General features: G+C 39.7%; 1 protein-coding gene across 2 annotated transcripts; it reads right to left on the reverse strand.

The window, feature by feature from the left end:
• Positions 1 to 5,917: 5,917 nt before the first annotated feature.
• On the reverse strand, positions 5,918 to 21,902 carry HTATSF1 (HIV-1 Tat specific factor 1). 2 transcript variants are annotated; one of them, XM_019919044.3, is made up of 10 exons: positions 21,497 to 21,901; positions 21,092 to 21,329; positions 19,229 to 19,409; positions 18,515 to 18,562; positions 17,890 to 18,044; positions 15,717 to 15,880; positions 14,274 to 14,373; positions 8,940 to 9,029; positions 7,873 to 8,010; positions 5,918 to 7,336 (listed from the first exon to the last, which is right to left on the reverse strand). In XM_019919044.3, exons 2-10 carry the CDS (start codon positions 21,272 to 21,274, stop codon positions 6,095 to 6,097), a joined length of 2,301 nt encoding a protein of 766 aa, XP_019774603.1. In that variant the 5' UTR covers positions 21,275 to 21,329; positions 21,497 to 21,901; the 3' UTR covers positions 5,918 to 6,094. The 2 variants fall into 2 exon arrangements, with proteins under 2 accessions (XP_019774603.1, XP_019774604.1); XM_019919045.3 differs by lacking the exon at positions 18,515 to 18,562 and having other exon boundaries at positions 21,497 to 21,902.
• Between the last annotated feature and the right edge of the window lie 3,843 nt (positions 21,903 to 25,745).

Consider the following 25,745-nt stretch of genomic DNA (forward strand, 5'->3'; position numbering starts at 1 on the left):
CTGCCGATGCAGGGGACACGGGTTCGTGGCCCGGTCCGGGAAGATCCCACGTGCCGCGGAGCGGCTAGGCCCGTGCGCCATGGCCGCTGAGCCTGCGCGTCCAGAGCCTGTGCTCCGCAACGGGAGAGGCCACGACAGTGAGAGGCCCACGTACAGCAAAAAAAAAAAAAAAAATGCATTGTCTATCTCCCCTCCAATTTCCCCATGTTCATTCCTGTATTCCCAGAGCTAAAACAATGTTTGGGTCATAGTTTGTATTCACTGAATGAACAGATTAACTAGTACTTCTGAAAGTTTTATAAGCGAATTCCCGATTGCGTGGGACTCGGACATAAAAAGTTCTAAGATTTGCAGGCCTGTTCTTGTATTCCATGGATATTCTTGAACTCTCCCATTCATTCATTTGAAGAGGTTCATTTACTTCACCATTGTCCCTGTCATCATTCTGGGAGATTTCAATATCTAAGTGGAACTGGAAATGAAGCTCAGTATCTTGGTATTAATAGACAGTGAGTTTGTAACAGAGATATTGGTATATATTGATATGAAATAGAGAGTCTTCTCACCAACTGGCCCAAATCCCTACTCTCTTGCAGTGATACTGGCCTTTGCATTTGAATCTGGCTCTTGTTTTTTCATTTTCATCAAAGATGGAGCTACTTCTACTGGTTAGTGATGATGTGTGTAGTCAAATTGGAAGAGACCTAAACTAGTTTGTAAAGACACAACATTTTGGTAACATTTCCGGTTGTCTGCAGAGCAGGTAGAGAGAATAAAATGACAGGAAAGAAGAGATCAGGAGGTCAGAGAATGAAATCGTTGTAGGAATCAAATAAATGGATTTTCCAACGCAAATGTTCCACTATTCATTCAGGAAAGTCATTTTCTATCCAGGAAGATTTCCAGAGATGAGGATTCCATAAGCTTCCCACTGAGAGGTCCTGTCAGAAAGCTTAACCTATCTTTTGCCTGTTGCTATGGCCTTTTGCTATGGCCTTTTGCTTTTGCCTTTGGCCTTTTGCTATGATTCAAATCCAGTTCTGCATGAAGATGAAGAAAAAGAATGTAATAAACTGTAAAATGAAATTTTTTATGTTCCCCAATAGAGATTAACTCTATCTGTGAGCCTTGTGTTTTCAAACTCTTATCTCATTGGTTTTATATTACAGATAAGTGTTGCTACTCCCCTTCTCTTGCCCTACTTGTTCTTCACATTTTTCTAAAAATGTGGAGATTCTCACAGAATACAACATTCATGATGATGATTCCCACCCACCCCTGAAAAAATATCTGATTGTCTACTTTGTGCCAGTCATTGTTCTAGGCACTGGAGAGACAGCAGAGCCCAGGAGAAAGCCACGGCTATTACAGAGCTCGCAAGGCAGCTGTGGGGAGAAGGGAAGGTGGGGAAGGCAAGTAAATAAATAAGATAATCTGTTGCTGAGAAAAGGATTCAACAGTAATAGCATCAAGGGGGAGAAGAGGGTGGTTTACTGACGGTCAGGATTTCTAAGCAGGTGATACTTAAGCAGTCTAAAGGATGAGAGAGATCCAGATTGGCCGGGGAGAGAGCATCCCAGGCTGAGGCATGTGCAAAGGTCCTGGGATAGGAATGAGAACCCAAGGCGATGGTAGTGTGATTGTGATGAGTCTGGAGAGGCAGCAGGGCAAGATCACTCAGAGCTTTGTGCTCAGGCCGCAGTAAGGAGTCTGAACTTTATTCTAAGTGTGACTGGAGCATTTAAATAGAGAGCCATCAGGGCACTGTGGGCAGTAAATGTGGTAGAAGTGGACATGGGGAGAAGCGTTCAAATGCTGGGTGTATTTGGAGTTAGAGCCAACATGGCTTGGATGTGGGAGGTGGAGAGAGAAACCAAAGACGATTCCTAGATGTGGGGTTTGGACAGTTGGGTTGCTGAGGTGGGAGGACTGGGGGAAGAACAGGGTCTTTCATTCCAATATTGAAATCAACAAGAATGATGACAAGGTGGTGGTAAAGCCCATGAACCTCTTCAAATGAATGAATGGGAGTGTGCAAGTGTATCCATAGACTACATTCATTCATCCAACAAATATTTATTTGAGCCCCTATTAAGTGCCAGGCACGGTGCTAGGCTCTAGACACGGTATTGCCGGATCACTGCCACATTTGTTTTCTTTTGGCTGTCTTATCTCAACATAGATGACAGCTGCCATTTGAGGAGGGTTCATGCCTAATGCTGTCTTTATTCTCACTGCCCCTTCTGCCCCACTTCATCTAGTATATTAATAGATACACACTGGCCGAATCTATACTTGCTAATGGACTGAATCAAATTAAATAAATGCTATAGTGAATGTAAATACACCAAACCAATAGTCTAACACTACTTGTATCTTAATATGGTAAGCAATATATTCGTAGTAAAAAGCATTGAAATGATACACAAAATTTTATTACCCTAATCTATAATTTCCTAAGAATTGCCTGAAAACCAAAGCTTATCTTGTTCATTTAAAAGATAGTTTCAGGAATTCCCTGGTGGTCCAGAGGCTCCATGCTCCCTGGTGGTCCAGAAGCTCCATGCTTTCACTGCCAAGGGCCTGGGTTCAATCCCTGGTCGGGGAGCTAAGATCCCACATGCCGTGGGGCGCGCCACGGCCAAAAAAAAAAAAAAAAATTTTTTTAAAGTAAAAGATAGTTTTAAAATAAAGAAAAACAAGAGCACAAGATATCACATTTTCAAACTTTAGACATAGTTGAGTCTAGACATTTTTACATTAAGATGTTGCAGGTTTATCATTATTATTATCAAAGTCCCAGTTTCTATGAAAAAGCTGGAAATGGCAAATCAAAAAACGCTTTATTCTTAAGAGCTTTGCTCTTCTAACATTATCATTGCTATTTCAGCAGAAACATTACAAAGGGGTGCAAAAAGTAGAATGCTGGCAGCAGAAAAGCCACCTTTGTGCTGCTGCTGTCTGAGCTTTTAAATTTTTAAAAATTTTATTATTTATTTTTCATTTTTTAAATTTTTAAAAAAAATTTATAAAAGATTTTATTGTCTGAGCTTTCTTTATCTAGCCTGGGACCACTGGTGCATCTTCACCACACAGCCCAGAAAGGCTAGATAACTAAACTATAAACACAAGCCAATCTAAAGATGCTATTTGAGCGTACTGTACCTAACAACAGTATCCTCTTGGTTCCAAATGAAAATTGAAACAAGTCTGTAGGATAGATCTGAACACCTAAAAATGAACTTTAAACTGTTAAGTATTTTTCTCAAGCAATCGATCTCTGCAATAATGGGTGTCCAAGAATTTAGGCTATTTGCAATAGCAATTAGTGATTTTAGAAAGGGATAATTTTAACATTTTTTCTCACATCAGGTTGTATTTCACTTAGAGAGATATGAACAAAGCCAGTCAGGTAAATGGAGTGTGGTAAGAAGCAAAAATAATTTGAGCAAACAGATTTTTTTACACTAATTTTATTTATTAGGATATATCACAAGATTATTTATGGTGCTTCATAACTTGTGCTTTTAAAAAACAGAGGGATTTGAAATTAATCTCTGGATTACTGCGTAAGTGGTTTTAAGAAAGAACAACTTGAAGAGCAGCTTCTTGTTTTTGTAAGTTGCTCATTTTTCTGAAGCATTTATGAATAGACTTTAAATGAATAGAAGTGACTGTCTAAAAAAAAGGCATGCAGTTTGTAAATCTGAGACTCAATAAGGAAAAAATAATGCGTAAGAATATTGACAAATATTCACAAAGGGCACATTTATAAGCCTTCCGCTGTTGCCCAAGCCATGGCATTGTTCAAACTAATTAAGAGCACTTTTTTTTTTTGGGCCTCACCTTTCAGCTTGCAGGATCTCAATTCCTGGACCAGGGATTGAACCTGGGCCTCAGCAGTGAAAGCACCAAATACTAACCACTAGACCACCAGGGAACTCCCAAGAGCACTTCTTGGCATTATTTGAGAAAAGTATATTCAGAAAACTAGCTAACTCCCACCTTTTCTCCAAGCCTCAGAATCACCAAATAATTTACATCAGAAGATTCCACTCTAAAAAGGAAGAGGTAGTGGCTTCCAGATTGGCCAGATTTGACAACGCAGGGCTCGAGAAAGAGCCCAGAGTTACTTGAGAAGGAAGAGATCCTTGGAACAAATTACTCCAATTTTGCTGTCGGGTTTCTTTTGTAGAAACTAGTAATGATTTCAAAGATTTCATTAATATTGTCTAGACCAGTAATATTCTTACCTGCTAACATGAAGTTTCAGGTATGTTCCTATACAAGGTACTTGTAGACACAGAGGGCAGAGCGTTCAAGCCTTTGAAAGGCATCTCTGAAGCAACTTCTGGTTCATACACTCAGGGTTGAATACATTATTTGAAATTTATATATATAGTCTTAAGGAGCATTACTCCTTAGAAACTGTCGGGTAATTGCTGAGCATTGCTGTGCTTACAATCCACCCGTACATTTCAATTTTCTTTTGATAACAAGATGTATTGTTGCTCCACCATAAATTCCATTTTCAGGACCGATAAAACCTGATTGCTTAGAAAACAGGTGTTTCATGACTCTTAACGTCTGCTCATCAATATCACCTTGTAAATTATTTACCATTTTACAGCTGTTTGTGACTTTTGCTCCAGGGTGTTTATATGAAAAGAGCATGAGTACTTGATATCAACCAAACTAATGAGCAGGGGAAAAGAAGTTAGACTGAAAACGGCCTCCTTCTGACAGGCTTGGAGCTAATTTATGTTGTAGTTATGTGTTCCAACCACTGTGTATGGAAGATAAAGCATTCTTACCCTTTCGTTTAGAAAACCAATTTGCCAACAAATTACAATAAATTGTAGTAAAACACAATAAATACAGTGTTTAAATGCTTCTGGCTTATCTTCAAAGGGAACACTATTTTGGTTTGCAGTTTTTCTATGTTTAACTTTCTTCACCTCTTTTACTGATTTATCCCTGGTGAAAAGCCTAAAGATTTCTAATAGATCCCAGACATCAACTAAAACATTCTCAGAAAGCTGTCCTGAAGTATAAGAACTCTTTTCTGTCTATAGAGGGTAATGATTACACTGACAGACGGTATAATGAGAAAGCACCAATGCAGTTTATTTTAATTCTTCTAATTTATGAGAATAACTTCTTAATGCTACATCAGAAGTCAATTCACCAATACTGAATTTGGAAAGCACAGTCAAGAAAGACCCAAATTTTTATTGGGACTACACAACTTAGCATATACTAGATACCATGATTCTAGAACAAAATCAAAAGCAAACATCTGAAATATGCATGACAAAAGTTCTTAAACTCCAGGGGATCCATGAACCACCCCAAACTGTATACAAAAGATTGTGTAGTGCATGCATAGATTTTTCTGGGTAAAGGTCCTGTAACTTTAATCAGCTTCTAGAGGGGCCCAAACAGTACACGGGAGAATTCTGATTTCCTCTGTATTTTCAATAATGGAAGCTGTGGACCTTGGGAAGTTTACTTTTGCACGTTTAAGACTCAATTTTCATGGCAAGAGGGTAGAAAAGAAAAATAAAAGTAACTTGCGAGGACCGGGCAGGGAAAAACTCCGAAGTGTTCTTTACTTCATAAGTTTTAGTAACATGTTTTGGTTTAGAGAGGGGAAATGGGGACATCAGTGGTAACATCATAAGCTGAAGCAAGGAGACTCCTACAGGGATTTTTCAGGTCCTTAGAAAAACCAAACCTTAGTATGAATAAAGCAATAGCAAGAATGAAAAATGCAATTTAACTCAGGTCTAATTTTCTGTTTCTGCATATTAACAACTTATTTTTAATTTCTGAATATCACAAACTTCAATCAGAATATTTTAAAAAATATTATTCTGCATGCACTTAACCAATATGACAAAAGACAAGAATCCAGTTGACTTGTTCACATATATTTAAAATCGGCCAGTACAGATAATCACGAACACTTCACTGCATTGATCTGAGGGCATCCTACCTCTATGCACACGTTCATGTAACACTACTGGTAATTACCCTGGAGCAGAGGCAAAACGGAGATGGAGGAATCACCCTACAAAGCAAGTTTAAGGGATTAAACGTCATCATCGTCTTCGTCGTCGTCATCACTACTGAGGACAAAGCTGCTGCCTGTGGACAGGGGCCCTTCCTCCTTAACATTCCCTGAATCACCCACAGTCCCTCTCTCATCGGAATCTTCAAACAAATTGTCACTGGCATCGTCATCAAACAACTTCTCGTTGGAATCATCATCTTCGAACATCTTTTCATCTGTGTCTTCATCTTCCTTTACATCTGCATCTTCCTCATCTTCTTTTCCATCTGAATCTTCAAACACCTTTTCATCTGCATCGTCTTCTTTGTCCTTTTCAACCACATCTTCCAGTCCCTTTTCTTCTGCAACTTCTTTGTCCTCTTTTTCATCCGACTCGTCGTCAAATACTTTTTCATACACATCTTCCTCTTCTTCCTTCTCATCTGACTCTTCGTCAAACTCCTTCTCAGAGCCTTCTTCATCAAACATTTTCCCAGAGCTGTCATCTTCGAATTCTGATTTTTCAGAGTTATTTTCTTCTACCTCTTTCTCAAGAATGTTTTCATTAAGTTCCTTCTCCGAGCCCTCTTCCTCAAAACCTTTCTCAAGGCCGTTTTCTTCTAACTCTTTTTCGGAGTCGTCTTCAAACTGCTTTTCCGAGCACTCTTCAGACCCTTGTTCTGAGCTGCCATCTTCAGCCGCCTTCTGGGGGCTGGCCTCCTCCTCAGGCTCCTGCTCAAGGCTGTTCTCATCAGGATCTGTTTTGAGTCTCTTCTTTTTGGGCTCTCTTTCTGCACCATTCTCTTTCGACTCTTTTTTAGGACTACCCTCTTCATGCTCTTTCTCGGGGCTGCGTTCTCCGGACTCTCTGTCAGGGAAGTCTTCTTCACGCGCTCTTTTGGGACAGCCTTCCTCAAACTCTCTTTTGAGGCAGCTCTCTTCAGATTCTTTTTGGGGACAGCCTTTTTCAGCCTCTTTTTCAGGGCCACTTTCTTTAGCATCTTTTTCAGAAGCAGCTTCTTCAACTTCTCCCCCATCTTCTGTTTTTTCAAACTTCTTTTCATCTATAGGTTCTTCAAATGCCATTTCAGTTGCGGCTTCTTGAACATTCGTTTGAGATGTGCAAGGGTGCTCTGAAAAATGCCTCATTCTAGAAGGCCCCACCCTTTCTGGAGCCCAGACGGAATCTGAACGCTGAAGGCCTCTGTTGGCTTCGGGAGTGTTGAGGAAAACCTCCCATCCTCTCAGCCTTTCCTCCCTTTCTCTCGTGGTCTCCTCCACCTGTGTACACATGGAAAGTGCCGTTAAAATATGTTTTAGGCCAAAAGGAGTAACAGCGTCTCTGAACATTTCTAATATCGCCGGAAGTACTCTGATTTTATAAGGTAGCACTTTTAGGAAATTAAAGCAATTCCCTATCTTCAGTTTCCAACACTTTACATCTTGATTTACTAGAGTTGACCTTAAGATCATTTACATGAACGCCTAATACCACAGCACTGCAGAAATGTCTCATCAGTTAAAAAGTTAATAATTGAACTGTCTGTACTTTACAAGACAGAAAGGAAGAGAAGCGCTTTAATTTGTTCTTCTCTTATTGCTATCCTGAGCAAGCCTCAAGACTTATAAACTGATTTCAGACTTATAAACTGAAAGACTGAAACATTTTTCTTTCCGTACTCTGAATATAAAGGATTATTTAAAAGAAGTACTGTTAAACAGATTAAACAGAACTTAAAACTTATGTGAAAAACTGCTAGATCAGTATTTGTTGGTAATGAAACAACTCATGTGCCCTTGACAGTTGCAGAACTCACCTGATAATCTGTAGTCCCATCCCACACTTGGGCAGTGATTTGACGGCCACCAAACCACCTTCCATTGAGGGTCTGAATACAATAATCAGCTTCCTCCGGATCCCTAAAGGACACAGAGGCCACACCATCAGGGTGTCTCTAGAAAGACAAGGAAGAAAAAGAAGGAATGAATGAGAACATTTAAAGTAAAACATATACATTTGACAAAGTAAGGAAGTAGTGTTCCTTCTGGTCATTTGAGCTAAAGATTTTACGTATGAAGTCTTTCTTCCTTTTTACTGCAGCCAGTAACACGCAGCTAGCTGCTTCTTCAGCTTAACATTGTCTAGCAAAAACCAAGCATGATATCCTTGGAAATGTTCCTGCTGATAACACTGTAACGAGATGCAGAACAGTACGGCTGTCAAGAATGTGGACTCTGAAGTTGAATAGCCCTGGGATTAAATCCTGGCTCTGCTGCTTACCAGCTGAATGGCCTTGGGCAAGGTGCTCAATCTCGAAACTTGCTCATCTGTAAAATGGCTAACTAAATAAAGTGGGTAAAATAGCGCCTACCTACCTCAGAGGATTTGGAGGACTTCATGAGATAACATGTAAAGCAGCTGTAGTATGCAATCGATAAATGGGGACTCTTTTAATTATTATGTGTTGATTCTGGATGTAAAAAAAAGGTGAAAAGGAGAACATACAGGAGAGTATTTTTCTTGATTGTTCTTCTCCAAATATGGAAGAAGAAATAATTCAGAAAGAGGGGGAGATGTGGCCAAATAGGGAACCATAAGGTCTCATACATGTCTCTCATACTTTTTTTTCACCTGATCATAAACTCTAGAGTGATGATAAAGGAAAATAACCAAGGGATATCACGTCTATCAAAGCCTTCGCTTGTAATCCATGTTCATCTAATTATGCTATCTAATACTGCTTACAGATGACTACCACTAGACAGCAGACCTACTACACAAAAACATTTATGTAAAATTTGGAGGCATACTGATATTTGGTAATAACTTATTAAAATGGAAGAAAATTGCTTTAGAAATCATTTGTCTAAGCCATGAACTTACATCAAAGAGGAGGAGCCTCCTAACTTGTCCAAACTTCGAACATTCCACCCGAAGGTCTTCTCTGATCTCGTTCAGCACCAGTGGATCATCCTGCAAAAACACAGTTGATTAAAATGGGCTTGCCCCCTTCTTTAAGTATAAACCCTGAGAATCAAATTTCTTACTTTGACGAACCAACAAATAAAAAAAGGTTTTGCTTAAGGTTAGTTGTTTGTCTGCAGTCTACAAAATTAAAAAAAATCAAAGTTAAAAATGAAGTTAGACTACCACAGCTGCTGCTACTACTATAGGTCTGCCCTGCTTTAAGATGGGGAATGGGCAAGTATGGTACGCAGCACTAGGGGTGTGCAGTGGCAAAGGAGAGGGAAGGGAAGTGTCACTGGAAATCACAAATAACAGCAGCTGAAGCAGGTGAAGTCCTGTGGCACATATTAAGTCAGAGACTGCTAATTCCTATGTTCTGCACCGGCATCACGATGACTGTACCGATGAGGAAACTTTATTTTGTGTTTTGCATAGATTCCTATTTACAGAAATGTTGTAACGGGAAGACATATATCCCTTTCATTGACTAAGTGTTTTAAGATTATTCTTTGTGCTTCCACGATTCTATTTTAACTCACAATGTAAACCTCCCCCATAAGGGTTCCTGTTCATCTTGCCTCCAAGTCCCAATGCATGAAAAAGGCTCATAAAATGTTACGTCATCAACTTGAATTTCAACTACATACAAATATAAACGAGGATATCCTACCTACAAATTTCTAATGAAGCAGACTTACACTTTTTAGGAAACATATGAATTTGTCTATCTCACAGGTTTGTATGTTCCTCACCAACTAAAGAGAACAGCAAAACATGAGAAGTGGCTTCTCCTTCCTAAAGTTTTGTCAAAAGGCAAAAATAAACAACTGGTAGGCAGTTACTGAAATCAAATTTAAAATAAAAGCTATCAAATCCTATAAATCTGAAGCTTCTAAGAGCACAGCTGGCAGGACCCTGGATTTCTCCCACTTCTAAGATCTAACTGTGGAGAATGTGCCAATTTGCTTTATAGAAAATTCTCAGGCCTGAGAGAAATGGGGATGGAGCGTAAACTCCATGTGCTCCGGTGGTAAAGTCATATGGCGGCTTTTACGGGGGTATATGTGTGGGGGTAGCTCCTATCAGACTGTGAGCTTTCCGCAGGCAGGAATCTCCTTTGACTGAATTTTGAATACCTTACAGAACACAGTGCAGTCTTTCACGCAATGAATAATCAATAAAAGCTTTTTCGGAGTTTGATAAACTGTTCCTAATAACTCCATTTTATCTACCAAGGGAAATCAGGGTTATATTAAAAACAAACAATAACTGTTTCAAAATATTTAACAAATTTAAGCATGATTCCACTGTAGGGGGAGGGGTGAATTACCATTTTTATTTCTTTATCAAAGTCTCAGTGCCTTTCCTACAAGAATATCAAATTTCAGCCAAGGACTTCCCAGACCTCTGTTTTCATGTTTACCAGCTTGAAAAACAAATATATCTTCACTGTTATATAGTATCATGAGGCTTAAAGATAATAACCCTCTCCCCTGGGAAAAATATCTTTAACCTAGCTAAGCATGAAAATTTTCTAAAGACAACACTTTGCAAGCAACAGACCTGAGACTAAACTCAGACTGAAACGCTGAAACTTTCCGCAGTCAACACTTATAATGTTTTTCCAGGGTGGTGTTTTGTTTTCCCAGAAATAAACCGTATTTCTCATTCTTTTCCAAGCTAAACCTACACTGTCCAAGATAGTAGCCACTAACCACACATGGCTACCGAGCACTTGAAATGTGGCTAGTCCAAATTGAGGTGTGCTGCAGGTGTGAAATAAACACCAGATTTTGAAAATTTAGTACCAAAGGAGGAAAAAACTTCAATGTAACATAGCTTATTAACATTTTTATGTTACATGTTGAAATTATAATACTGTGGATATATTGGGTTAGATAAAATTCACCATTAAAATTAATTTACCCCGTTTCATGTTGTTTTTGTATTGTGGCTGCTAGAAAAATTAAATTACACATGTGGCTCACATTATACCTCTATTGGACAGCGCTAGTATACACAATGAGAAACCTACCTTTGCATCTGAGTTTTGGTTCTTCACCTCTTGGTATTAAAATTTGCCAGGCATGAATTTTTTAAACAAGGCTTTGAATTAAATACTGAAAACCCCTTAAAGTTACATTTAAAATATTAGCCTTCACTGTTCACCCTGATACCAAAGGGTATTTCTAGGTATTTTGGTTCTAACACTAGTCAATTGTCTGGAATAAACATATACAGGTATACCTCAGAGATATTGCATGTTCGGTTCCAGACCAGCGCAATAAAGCAAATATTACAATAAAGCAAGTCACACGAAATTTTTTGGTTTTCCTGCTATGTTTACACTATACTGTAGTCTCTTAAGTGTGTGATAGCATTGTATTTAAAAAAGACATGCCTTAATTAAAAAATACTTTGCTAAAAAATGCTAACCATCATCTGAGCCTTCAGCGAGTTGTCACAGTAATAAAGATCACTGATCACAAATCACCATAACAAATATAATAATAATGAAAATGTTTAAACTACTGGGACAATTACCAAAAAAGTGACACAGAGAAATGAAGTGAGCAAATGCTATTGGAAAAATGGCACTGACAGACTTGCTCCATGCAGGGTTGCTACAAAAACTTCAATTTGTAAAAATAAAAAAAAAGCAGTATCTGCAAAGCGCAATTAAGCGAAGCACAGTGAAACAAGGTGTGCCTGTATTCCACCCCACAAAATCTGATTTCTTTCTGACACCCCGGTTACCTGACAATTCAGTTTTTGTCTTCTACTACAAACCTCAATGCTGATCTGTTCTTTAGATTCATATGGAATCTCTGGACAAATCAAACACTCCCCAAAAATGTCCAGTGAAAGCAGTTTTCCAGTTGAACACCTCTATCCAGAGTTATATAATGTCTACACCAGCGTTGCCCAACAGAACTTTCTGTGTTCACAGAAGTGAATACTCCATTATCCAATATGGTAGCTACTAGCCACACGTGGCTAATACACCTGAGGAATTAAATTTTCATTTTATTTCACTTCAGTTAATTTAAATTTAACCACATGTGGCTAGAGTCTAGCATACTGGACAGTCTGCTACAGTGATGCACTTTTACATTCAGGCCCATGAGACACTGAGCAAAAAATCAAGACTTCTGACAGGCTCTCATCAAACTCGTCAGACCACACAAGACCAGTCAGATTGGCAAACAAGGACAGCATCAAGGGTTTCTCTGCCCGTGAACTCTGAAGCCCATCTCTGTGCTCCCAGCCCCTGTGGTGCAGCCGTCTGAAAACTTTCCTTCATTTGCAAAGATGCTAAAGAGAAAATGTTTTCTTCCTTGAGTGGATGAAAACACTCTGCCTTGTGAGTAAAAACGGTTTCATTCAATCATTCTCTCACTTTTTCTTCCTATAAATACTGAGGGCCTACTATGTGCCAATCATGATTCTAAGCACCGGGCATATAATAGCAAACCAGGTAGACAAGAGCCCCAGCTTTCATGGAGCTCACATTCTAACGGAGAAGATCCAGTTATTTCAGATAATAATAAATGCTATGAATAAAATAAAACAGGGTTAATATAAAGGTTCTATAACTCCAAAGTTTATATTAAACCAATAAAGGTTTTTTTTCTTTAAGCTATCAAGAATTTACAAGCATGAAACTTTTATCTTTAAAAATATCCACTGGAGGAAATTCGTGGGAAGTCAAGGAAGAATAAATGCGGCTTTTTGGAGGAAAGAATATTTGTTAAGCTAGGAAAAATTAAGTGTGCCCAGGGTGATAGCTAGACTTAAATTAGGGTCTCAACGAGCAAAGGCAGGAGGCGGAAACACGTAAAGGCAATTGCACAATACACTTCAACTTGCACAGGGCCCAGATACTTAATGAATTAAGTTTGCATTTATATTCATGTCCAAGTGTTAGGAGTATGGAATGTTGTGAATCAAGGATCTCAAGTCACAGAAAGTAATAGGTCACCTAATTAAAAAACCAATTATCTACCAGGGAAATAAAATGTAGGTGAATCACAGGAAATTCTGGAGTTGTACCCAGTAGACTAGACACCATGATCCATCTATGCATGCCTTTCAAAGTCCCACCTGGCAGGGACAGCATTTCAAAAAGCATCTAGTGTGCATGTATATATGTGTATTTTTTAAACATGTTTCATTATCACTGCAACTCTAAAGCAGCTCTGCCGTATTTCAAGATGCTTCAGGATTCTAGTCAGAAGAGACACCAAACAGTATAAATAGTCCACAGGTATCTTCCCTATGACCTCAAAAGACACAGACTCTACAGGTGCATGGTAAACCCTATCACATCACTATCTGCAGAGATGGAGTTCAACAGACAATTCTGGTGTCCTCTCTAAGGGGGGTAAAATGACACTGTCATTCTAAATCTGCTTAACTGCACAAAAGGAACAAGAGTGGGCCTTGGGCGCAACTAGATCATTTGTAAACCATCTGAAATTTTACATTATGAACATTTTTTTCTTATGTGTAATTTGTTATCATTAATTTCAGAAGTCAGGCAGAGAATAAAGAATTCTTCTTCCATGAACGATCCCATCGGTCTAGGCCAAAACACAGAGATAAGGACAAGAGGCAGAACGTAACACAAGGTACCCTGATGGTAATTAATATTCCTTAAACCTCTCTAGTAGCTCTTCCTCCTTTATTCACTTTTATTTGCTGTTCCTAGAATCTTACATGGACACCAATTATTACAAAGTCCTCTTAATAGCCACTAAAGAGTTTTGTAAAGATTAGGTCCTAAAAAAACAACCTTCGCTACTCAAATGTCAGGGGCTGTTATTTCATTAACCTAAGGTTTTTTAAGGATCAAACTTTTAGCACTAAAGTGAAGTTTTCAATTCCAAGTGTGAAACTGGTCCTCCCCACCAAAATCAGCCTGCAATGTTGAACTGCACTCAAAATCCACAAGCGACTCCCATAAACCTTTTAAAGTTTATATTTTTAATCATTTCCCATACCAAGTAGCTGCTGTTTGGGGCCACGGTACAGGTATTAGACAGGTTTACCTGCGATACGATTAAAAGAACGCTGGGTTAAACCTGGGAAAATCTGAAACCTTCAGTTGATTCTTGGTATCATCTTCCGATCCTGAAGACTAGATGAACGTGCAGGATGTGACATGAGAAAGATGGGGTGAGGCAAACTTTGGGCTCCCTTGAAAGAAAGCACATCTATGTTTCTATCAGTAAGAACACTGCTTCCTACCTCAAAATCTATAGGATGAAACATATTTCTGATGATGACAACTCGCTCGTGGCGCAGTCGGGACGGGCCAGCTCTTTTCTCAGGTCTCCAATCCAACTGCCTAATGCGACAAAGCGGGAACAAGAAGCTGTGAATTTTGTTTCAGACTTGTCAGAGCGAAAAAAAAAAAAAGAGCAGTTAAATAACCCTTTATTGAGCACTTAAATAGTGATAATTATCTGATTCCAAAACAACAATGTGTATTTTAGTCACAGCTCCGTTACAACTTTCTGAATCAAAATAATGGGCAGGTGAAAGATGGACCCAGTATCTGAAATCCCCAGAATATATATATATTTTTCAGAACTGCTGGCTGGTTACAAACATTCCAATGAGACTTCTGAAAAATTGCTAATTATTTAGTATCTATGACTGTCTAGGAAGAGACACTGAGGCCAAGAAAATGTTCAAATTGTATTGGTTTTTAGGTATTTTACGATTATAAAGAACAAACTGCATTAAAATATGTAAAACTACTCACTCTTTGTTACTATCTTAAAATCTTACTGATTTGTTTATAAAAATTTTAGGTATCTATTTTAACGATTCCTGTAAAAACTATAGACATCAGAACTAAATGCTTCTTTGATCATTTTATCATTAGTTTAAGCATAGTGTTAGAAGTGTTATTAGAATTCACTCTGATAAAAGTACTTATCATTTTGACTCATTTCTTAATACCAGCATATTTCAAAAGACATTAAATAAAGGGAATAATAGAAACTTGATGACTTGTATATACTACACACAACCACACAGTACATGATAAATTCTAATTTCTAATTTCTAACTCCTACTAACAAACCTGTATGTAAAAATTTAGCTCCTGGTGTAGCTGATTCTAGCCACATGAAAAATGAACTAATGGCTCCAGTATATAAACCTAAACCATCTTACTTAATCTGATGTTCAACATTTTCTGTAGAGATGGCTTTCTTATTTCATTTAAGCCCATGTTATATTAAAAATGAATACCCCAGAAAACAAAACACCACCACTGCCAAATCATCCTATTACGCAGATTACTGAGGGTTTCCGATGATCTAATGAAATTTTTTTTTAATTTTTATTTTATATTGGAGGATAGTTGATTTACAGTGTTGTGTTAGTTTCAGGTGTATAGCAAATAAAATTCTTTAAAAATAATCTGTAGGCATACTTGATGGAACAAAACTAGGTGGTTATCGGGAGGGTGGGAGAGAGACGCAAGAGGGAGGGGATATGGGGATATATGTATACGTATAGCTGATTCACTTTGTTATACTGCAGAAACTAACACACCATTGTAAAGAAATTATACTCCAATAAAGACGTTAAGAAAAAAAACTAGGTGGTTATTACCAAAAGTATACTCTAGGATATTTATACAAAATCTTTCAAAATGGAAAAAAAAACAACACAAACTTTTGTTGCATAGACAGCTTTTTCTTGTAGTCTTTGCACTTCTTTTTCTTCTTTGAGGCGTCATATTCCCCTTTCAGTTGAAACTTTGCCACCTCCACATGTAATTTGTAGCCTCTAATTTCATCGTCATCCAAAAGTTTTAATGCAAGATCCACAGATTCTCTCTTTGTGAAGGGAAAGCAAGTTACAGTCAGTCACACACTGAAATGAAACTTCAGCAGGAGTGTTTTAGATGAATGATGACTATACATAAAATAAAGATTTAAATGTAACTACCTACATGGGAAAAAAGCACTACAGAACACGTATCGGAAAATGTGTACTTAAGACATAGCTGTCCCCAGCCAGTTATGTGAACCTAGGCAAGTTACTCAAGCTCCCTGAGCCCCAATTTCTTCATCTGGAAAATGGGAATGGAAATGCCTTCTTTGCAGGGTTCTTGACAAATTTAAATGAAACAAGGCACATAAAGGATAGTGACTGGCATACAGTAGGTACTCAATAAGTTCTACCATTACTGGAATAGTATTTTTGCCTCCTGGAATCTCAATTTCTCCTCTATACAATGAGGTAAATAGACCTGTGTGATTTCCAAGGTGCATTCCAGTTTTAAAATTCTAAAAGTTTCCTACTTAAAAGACTAGATGACTCAAGAAACTGGGAATAGCATAGTCAGCCTTTAATCTTTTGTGTTCACCAATTAAAATGTAGGTCTGTGATATACTGGGAACAAGATGCTTATCTGATAGCTTGAACATTACACACACTTGTGGATTCTGGGTCCTATACAAAGGGGGCAATTGTCAGCTCTACACAGATTCAAAGATCTGAGGACCTGAGGAGAACTCAAAAGGACAACTGAACTCAGCCACGCAATCAAATATGGATCCCGGAACAATTAACTATATTCTTCTGGAACTCAATTTACTGGTTTGGCAATCTTGCATTTTTATGGGTCATAAATTTGACATATCAAGTTTGTCAAAACCCCATTTTTCTCTTCAAAATTTTACAACCCAATCAACCCCCCTAAGAATCTGTTCACAGATTTTTAGTAATCCTTGAAGAACTTATAAAGCATTCAATCTCCTTACATTTGAAAATTACATAAATATCTTCCTATAATGGTCGTACTCATGTGTGATCTCATCATGTTCAAGAACCAGGTCAAAAACCTATCTCCCCCAAAGCTTGTCAACTTAATCTTACCCGCCCTCTGATTACACTGAAATGTTGTACAATTGCAACACACTTGTGATGTTGGTACTGTTGTTTCATCACTTTGATTTTGCTTTGTAATTATTTTCAGGTTCCATGACACATGTACACACCATCATTGTGCCCATTTCTTTTGTACCGTGCAGCAATGCATAACACATGCTCCTAAGGGGACAGGTGTTCCAAAAATGATGGCTGCCTTTGGCACTGAGCTTCCCCCCATGCCATTTATGGTATCATGAATAAATAAAGTTCTGCAAATGTCTGTTAATACCACTCTCTCTTCTCTCTCATTCAAAATGTATTTTGAAGCAGTAAGCATAAGTTATCACCTTTATGGTCTAATTCGGGGTCAGAAAACTTTTGTAAAGGGGCTAGTGAGTAAATATTTTAGGCTGTGTGGGCCCTGTGGTCTGTGTTGCAACCACTCAACTCTGCTGCTAAAATGTGAAAGGAGGTACAGACAAATGTGTAAATGAATCAATGTGGCCCGGTTACAATAAAACTTCATTTACAAAGACAGGCAGTAGGCTGAAGTTTGCCAAACCCTGGTCTAATTCATTCCAATGGGCAAATAAAATGTTACTGGCTCTCTTTTCTCTGTGGATTTTTAGAATGTGTTCTGCATTGATTATATGCATACACTCCTAAAGAGATCTTTGCAGCAAGAATTTTTTTAAGACAAGAGAAGTACCTCGGTCATATGACTTACATAATACCTTGACCTGATAACATATTTTCTTACAAGAGCAAGTGAATAACCTTACCAATGTGATACACACAAGCACAACATGAAACAAGTTTTCTTCACATCCTGTTTTGAATAGCTCTCACTCTTGGTTATCATCTATACAAAATTATAGCCCTGGTTCCCGAGTTAAAAATGGAGATAGGAAAATGAAAAAAAAAAAAAAGAAACGGAGAGAGGAGAAACTTACTTGACCACATAACTAACCTTCAAATAACAGCAAAGTCCATCTCCTTTAAGATTTCCTTGATTATCTTTGTAAAGCTTGACCTTAAATTCTTCTGTTTGAGGATCTCTCATAATAATGCCAAACTTGGACATGAGCTGTATAAATTCATCCACTGTAATATCTGGAGGCAAACCTGTGACGTTAGGGGGAAAAAAATTATAAAGGCATCTAAAACAAAAGTGAGCATTACTTAGGGATTCTACCAATTCGAAATCCATAACTTGGATGAGTGCAATTTTGATTTTCTAAAAGTATGTAAAAATCTCACATCTATAGACGTTGAGGAAATGTCATGTTTTAATGTATTCAAATATACATTAAAATCATGCTTTGCTTAGGCCTTGTATCAATGAATCTGAAGGGGCAAACAGCTGTGAGTTACCTAAAGCAGACAGAAAGGATGGCACACAAAGTTACATACACTTAATTTTTCTCAGTTTCATAAAAAAACAACATATTCCTCACTCACGTAAATGGCTGAACAAATAATGACACAACGATACAAAATAGAATTTAGAGAAACTGAAAACTAAAAATCACTACGTGAAAAATCTCAAAATCAAATATTTTCTACTCTAAATGTGGTTAAAAAGGTATACATACCAGAAACATACACATTTGTGTTTCTGCCTTCTTCAACATGAAACCATCCTAAAAATCAAAATCGAATAAATAAATAAAACACATGCCAGAAAAGGTAAGAGTCCCATTATGAAATCCTGACAGTGTGGCAGTTTCTCAAAACTTCTAGAAACTTTTTCTTACCCTTAGAACAAGACAGATTAAATCAAATCACTGTCCAGCTTTCAAAGTATTTGGATCTTTGGACAAGTAATTTGTTTCAGAGCCCAGTCTGAAAAAAGATGGCTAGTTTATCTTGGTTCTTTATGAATCTGATACTACCTTTAAAAAACCTCACCCTTGCACTGACTTTAGGCCTTGGCGTAAGTTGCTTCTGACTCCAATCTACTGTGTTAGACCTGGCCAAGCTGAAGCAAAATTGACTTCTTGAGTTTAATTAAACTCAAAAAGTACAAAAAAAAAATCACCTTACAAACAGAACTTTAGATAATCTCCTAATGACAGCTCTATTTTGCAAAGGAAGAAACTGAGAACTGAACTGAATTGAAAGAGCCCACTGGATGCCCACAGGTTAGTGAGAGAGCCAACATATGAACCCAAATAATAATATTTAAAAAACCCATCTTATGATTCTGTCAAAGCTATTTTATAATTCTCCAAAAAGTAACTATATATACACACACACACTCATATTTTTAATTTTTACACTCATGTTTGAAAACTAAATCCACTTGCCTGATTCACTCTTTCTCTTTTCTCCCCTCTTTTTGGTATCACTGGGTTCGGGGGATTTTCTTTGCGGAGGTTCCTCTGCAGTCCTAGCACTGACATCTTGGACATTCGCAGTAGAACTAGACGCACCATCGTTAGAAAAGCCATAATTGGCCTGATATGTAGCAATAAAATCTTCAGTGATCTAAACAAGAAATTCAGCACACATACATAAATTCAAAAATGATTTCCTCATGCAAAAAGTTTACAGTGTTAAATAACAGCATATTCAGTTATACAACTTAACATACAAGTGTTTCTGTGTAAATGCAAGAGCAGTCACCTTATCTAGAAAACTGCACACAAAATAATAAAAAATTAAGACATGGGTACTTGGATTATCAGCACAAAAGTCTGAGATACTATTAAAGGCATTTTAAGTTGGCACCTTTTCTAGTTGTTTCATTTGTAAATTACTATCTCTGCAGTCTACTTGACTAAGGCTACAAATAAATATAACAAAGGAAGTATCAGATAACAATAAACAGAATAAAACCAACAGTCAACTAACAATCTAACAACAGGATCAAATTTTCTTTTACTATATGGATGAGCAAAAGTATATGTACTCTAAATATTTAAATACCTGTAGGCAGAGAACACAAAAAGGAGAACTCTGATTTGGTGTGTAAAGAATGGGGCTAACAATTATAAAATTAAACGCTATTTTAACACCGTCACTAATTAAATCACATTATCATTTAATGTCAGAACAAATCAAGAACAAATCCCAACTCACATCTATCCTCCTGGCTCTTAGGGAAAAAACACAATTGCACAACAAAAGAAATATAGTTATATCTTCATACCAATCAATGAAAGGCACACACTGGAATGAGGAAAATGTAAAACTTGAAGTTTGAAGAGGTATGGGCTTCCATAACATAAAAAGATAGAGCCACAAATTAATCCATTATCAGACGATTGTTAAAGTACTCCGAAGGCTGAAGAAACCAAATATGCACTCTAGCTGGCACCACCAGCAGCCAAGTGAAATAGTAAGTTTAACAATTCAGAGGGATTGGAACATACACACAAATACAAAGTGGGAAAGAAAAAAGGTGAAATAAATAATTAAAAAATCACACTCAAATTACACAATGGAGACACAGTTTGTATTACTGGCTTGCAAGTCTATTAGTGTGTGATAAGTATCCTTTTTTTCCACCCATACCGTGAGACTTTGATTAACAGGGTACTTTGACCAAAAAGTTTCGAGCCAAGTTTAACATCAGTCATTTTACTTTCAAGCTAAAATAGAATACCTCACAATTTCCAAGTACTCTAAATAAATATGCTCAGATCTTTTCCATCCATATTCTGTGCACCTCTTGTCATATTCCCGTGGTAATATGGTTCAAACATACGTGTCTAGGCACAAAATTTAGTAGGAAAGTAAAAAGAGGTGCAAAGTTCAATCAGTAAAGAATTATCAATTTATCAATTTTTCAAATCAAGAAGCTGAATTTTGCACATAGCACATCAGCTAAACATCTGAATTCCTAGGATAAGTAAGATTGAGACTACGTGAGATTAACATCGACTGAATTTGCTCTTGGTGTTTTTCCTCTTTGCAATAAAAAGCAGTCACCAACTGTAACCTTCATAGATAAAATTTATTAGGCATGGAAAAGGCTTAATAATTAAATTACATTGAAGCCATCTCCCTAAAGATTTCCGTTCCTTTACACGTCGGTTCTGCTACAGACACAACAAAAAGAAACGTCACTATCCAGAGGGGCTCTAACCCAGGACCTCAGCAAAGAAAACGTGAAAGGAGGCTGGCCAGGCGGGCCCGCTGCGCATCGGCGCCCGTGCGACTTTTACCTTGGGGAACCAAGCCTTCTTATCCAGGTCCCACTCGTATGGGGTGTCAGTCGGCTGCTGCTGGAAAGAATCGTTTTCTCCACCGGGATCTTTCTCGGTGTCGCCGTCCTCAGAGCCTCCGTACAATTTTTGCATTCGCAACTGCTCATCAAACTCGTCGTTCTCATCCAAGTTGTTGCTCATGTTGCCGACTTAGCCCAGGTGCAGTGTCCGGGAGAGCGAAGAGGCCGAAGTGACGCTGGAGGGGAACAGAGAAAGGGAGGCTGGCCGTGCTCAGCCCGCGCCCCCCCCCGCCCGCCTCCCCGCGGCGCCCCAGCAGCCCCCGGGAAGTCAGGGCCGCTCGCCAGCCGCACCGCCCCCCGCCCACCGCGCGCAGGCGCCGCTGCTCCCGGCCCAGCCGCCCACCTAGCTCGCCCCGCTGGATCTTGACACCGCCACTCGAGCCACAACGCGGCGGGAGCGGGCACAAGGTGCTCTGTGCTCCCCGGCGGCCGATTCTAAGACGACGGCGGGTCCCGCCACAACGTCTGGAAACCGCTTGACAACGGAGGCCCGCTCACGCTGACGCAGCCGCCATTGTTGACGCAGTCGCCATTGTTGACGCGTCGCGACGTCGCGGGTCCCGCAGACACGCCCCCAGTGGCGTCAACAGGCGCCGACGCGGGCAGGCGGCGTGGGGCTCGGGGGGCGGGGCTCGGGGGCGGGGCTCGGGGGTCAGCTCTGCTGCCGGGCGGTGATGCCCAGCTGGGACTTCCTGGCGAGGCGCCTCGGGGCCGTTTGACTCCGCTGGGTCCCCGGTGGGCCGGGAGGGGCCGGGACGAGGCGGTAGCCGAAGGCGTGGGAAGGTTCCCCCTCGGCCGGCTCCGGAGTAGGCGTCGGGGCGGCCGCCATCTTGGGGGAGTGGACAGGGCGGGCGGGACAGGTTTCAGTGCGAGAGAAAGGCGCCCCTCCTTCGCCCGGAGGCTCCTCCTCCGCGTAGGAAACGAGTCTTTGGTTTGTTTCGTTACGATTTCACTGGGAGAGGCGCTGGCTCTGGTTAGCCCGAGTTCCTAGTACAGGGTCTGGTGTCTAGTGCGTGTGTGGTGAGTGAATGAATGAATGAACGAACGATGGCTGGAAGGACCAACCTTCTTTCCAAGCCTCTGCTCCCTCCTTTATCTCTCCGGTACCTTCCTCAGGCTGGAGATGTCTCTGGAAAGGAAGGGCAGCAATTGCCTGCCCCTTGTACTCCGTGATTCAGACGTGCTCAAGCTCCAAACCTAAAACTTTTAACGTCCAGTGTGCACGCCACCTTTACTGCCCCCACTAACGTCGTTTTTTGCTCTCTTAGAAAAAAACATGCACGCAATAGGACTTGCGTGCATTTTTATAATATAGATAACATGAGTTTTATTAGGCTCATTTAAGCATTGCTAAATATTTCTCCCAGGATTCAAAAATAGTGTACAGCTGTTTTCAGCAATGTGTTCATTGGGCTCCCATTTCATTCCTGAGTGAGTTCACAGCATAGGTGATAATATGCTACGCAGCCCTGCTGCACGTAACACTGAGTGCCTGCTCTCTCCACAGGCCCCTCTTAGCAGGTGGCCAAAAAGGTTACTTCCCATATGACCCAGTCATGGGCTACCCAGAGGCCTGTGAGGTGACCTGGTAGGGTAGCCCCGCATTCTAGACTGAATTTGATTCACTGAGCCAATAAGCCTCTCCCAGAAAGAGGGTTGAGTATGGAACAGACAGGGACATGGTCAGAGTAACCCAGAAGCAGGGAGGCCCACACAGGGAAGGTAGTAAGCAGAACAGAGGCCTTGTGTGGAGAAGTTCTTCAGGGGTGAGAGGAGAAGCTGAGGCAGTGACAGAGGGTCATTGAGTCACCGTAATAGTGGAGCAGTGGAGTTGGGACCTAAGCATGCTTGTACCTACAGTGGCATTCTACTTGGCCACTGGCCCTGACAGTTTTGTGTTTTTTATTTTAATTTAATTTAATTTAATTTTTTTGGCTGTGCCCCACGGCATGCAGGCTCTTACTTCCCCGACCAGGAATCAAACCCGTGCCCCCTGCAGTGGAAGTGTGGAGTCCTTAACTACTGGACCGCCAGGGAATTCCCAGTTTTTTCTTTTTTTTTAAGCAATACTTTTGTCTCTATGAGGCCTGGTTCCTGTTCTTATTTCCTTGTGGATTCCTAGAATTAAATCCCTAGGAACTGAGGTAATCTGGAAGTATCTCTTTATAACCTGTTCTTTTTTTATATATAAATTTATTTTATTTATTTATCTTTGGCTGTGTTGGGTCTTCGTTGCTGTGAGCGGGCTTTCTCTAGTTGCGTCAAGCGGGGGCTACTCTTCGTTGCGGTGCGCGGGCTTCTCACTGCGGTGGCTTCTCTTGTTGCAGAGCACGGGCGCTAGGGGCACCAGCTTCAGTAGTTGTGGCGCACAGGCTTAGTTGCTCTGCGGCATGTGGGATCTTCCAGGATCAGGGCTCAAACCCGTGTCCCCTGCATTGCCAGGTGGATTCCTAACCACTGCGCCACCAGGGAAGTCCCTATAACCTGTTTTTATTTCCAAGATGTTTTGCAAGAAACACTCAAGTTAACAAGCAAAAAGGGGGGTCCTTTGTTATTATAAGGATGGGGGTAGCTCCTGAAACTCCAGGAATGGAATATGGATGGGCTGCACAAGGGGCTGCTGGACCCAGGAAGACAAAACCCAGACAGCCGGCTTCTCCCTGATCATCATCTTCGTTCTTCTCTGTGAGGGGTGATCTGTGCTGTACTCCTGGCCTAATAGGCCACCGACTTCTTGGTGGATAAAAATTCATTAACCTACAAAAGCAGAGACTGCCTGGACAGAGAAGTCATCTACCTGGCCGAGGAAGTCTTTCTGGAAAACTACTGAACTATACCAAAGTAGATTTTTTTTAATGGCCCATTCAGGCTCACTCTGTTCGGGAATTTTCCTGTCCCCACTTCCTGTAATCTCAAGACTTAGTGGAAATAAAAGTAACTCCTTTTGACAAAAAAAATTGATGGATCCCTGACTTAAGATGGTAATAACTGCAGAAATTCTTTAAATCCAAATTTGCTATTGTCAGTAGGTATACCAGTATTAAATGTTTTGTAATACTATCAACTTCAATGACAAAGACTTACCTAAGTTTGTGACTTTGTTTTCCTGCTTTGTAGCATGTTATATTATTATGGTCCATTATTCTAAGTCTTGGGTCAAGGCAGGCCCTGAGCAAAATTGAGAAGTATACAAAATTTGTTTTTCATGTGTTCCCCCATGCCCCCATTTAGGACCCTCTCCAAAAAAGTGAAATGTAGTAACATTTCTGCACACAATAGTCAGTGTGAGAAAAATTGTGGATATTGGGGCCTACTTGTAAGTTTAGCTCTGACAAGGATAATCTGTGAAAAAAAAGACCACCCACTCCAAAAAAAATCAAAGCAAAGCCATGAATTTTAATCCCAATTCCCTAATTCTGGATGGGAGGCTGATGCCCTATACAGCCATTCAGGGATTTATTTTATATCAGATCCCTAAGTCACCCAGGGATTACTGAGAATGAAGAAAATCAAACTTCTCGGAGCTCTAGTTTTGTCAACTGCTGAAAAGCTCGCTTAGGGGCTTCCCTGGTGGCGCAGTGGTTGAGAGTCCACCTGCCGATGCAGGGGACGCGGGTTCGTGCCCGTGTCCGGGAGGATCCCACATGCCACAGAGCGGCTGGGCCCGTGGGCCGTGGCCGCTGGGCCTGCGCGTCCGGAGCCTGTGCTCCGCAGCGGGAGAGGCCACAGCGGTGACAGGCCCGCGAACAGCAAAAAAAAAAAAAAAAAAGATCACTTAGCTTTTGTAATCTGGTACTTTTATCAAGTTATTTCTAAAATGTTATGCTTAGGAGAATAAGGATGTAATTTTTACCCAGAGTAAGGAAAATAGTAAAATATTTTGGAATTTGGCACTTGAAAATACATTTTGGAGTTAAAATAGGTTCTCAGTGATATTCTGTCAGAAGTATTGTTTTTAGAATATAAAGTTACACAGTCATTTAAAACTTTATTTCATATTTATTTTTCTCCCCTTGTTACAACATCCAACCCAAAGCAATACTAATACAATTCTAACACCCCCCCCCCACTTTAAGTAAGCCAATTTTACTTAAATGTAAAGTCTAGTGTTAATATATATCCCCTTTTCAAGCCACATCTTTAAGCAAAAGTTCACAATTACACAAGCCATTTAAAGAAAGCTCAAAACTACCAAAAGCACACCCCAAAATCAAGTTTTTGAAAATTCAAATTTAACTAACGATAGTGCCAAACATATGCTTTAATTTGCCCCCAAGAAAACATTTTCTGAAACCATAAATCTAAATCTGACACGTCTATTGACAACAGTTGTTTGAAATAATATTTATTAGCAAGCTTATAGCGTTAGCAAGTAGGAGCAGAGGATAGAAAATCCTCTGATTTCCAAGGGCAGAGATTAATTAGGTCATACTCTTACAGGATTTAGGCACACATCAGATTTAAGGTAGTCAAGCAGGAAGATGATCTGACAATAACTGCACACCCAGGTGTTAGGGATCTCATGTGGTACTTCTGCATTTTTTAGAAAGAGGGCACTGCTTACCAGAAAGAAATGAATTTCCTTCAAGGAA

Source organism: Tursiops truncatus, chromosome X (assembly GCF_011762595.2).
Source record: "Tursiops truncatus isolate mTurTru1 chromosome X, mTurTru1.mat.Y, whole genome shotgun sequence".
Taxonomy (NCBI): domain Eukaryota; kingdom Metazoa; phylum Chordata; class Mammalia; order Artiodactyla; family Delphinidae; genus Tursiops; species Tursiops truncatus.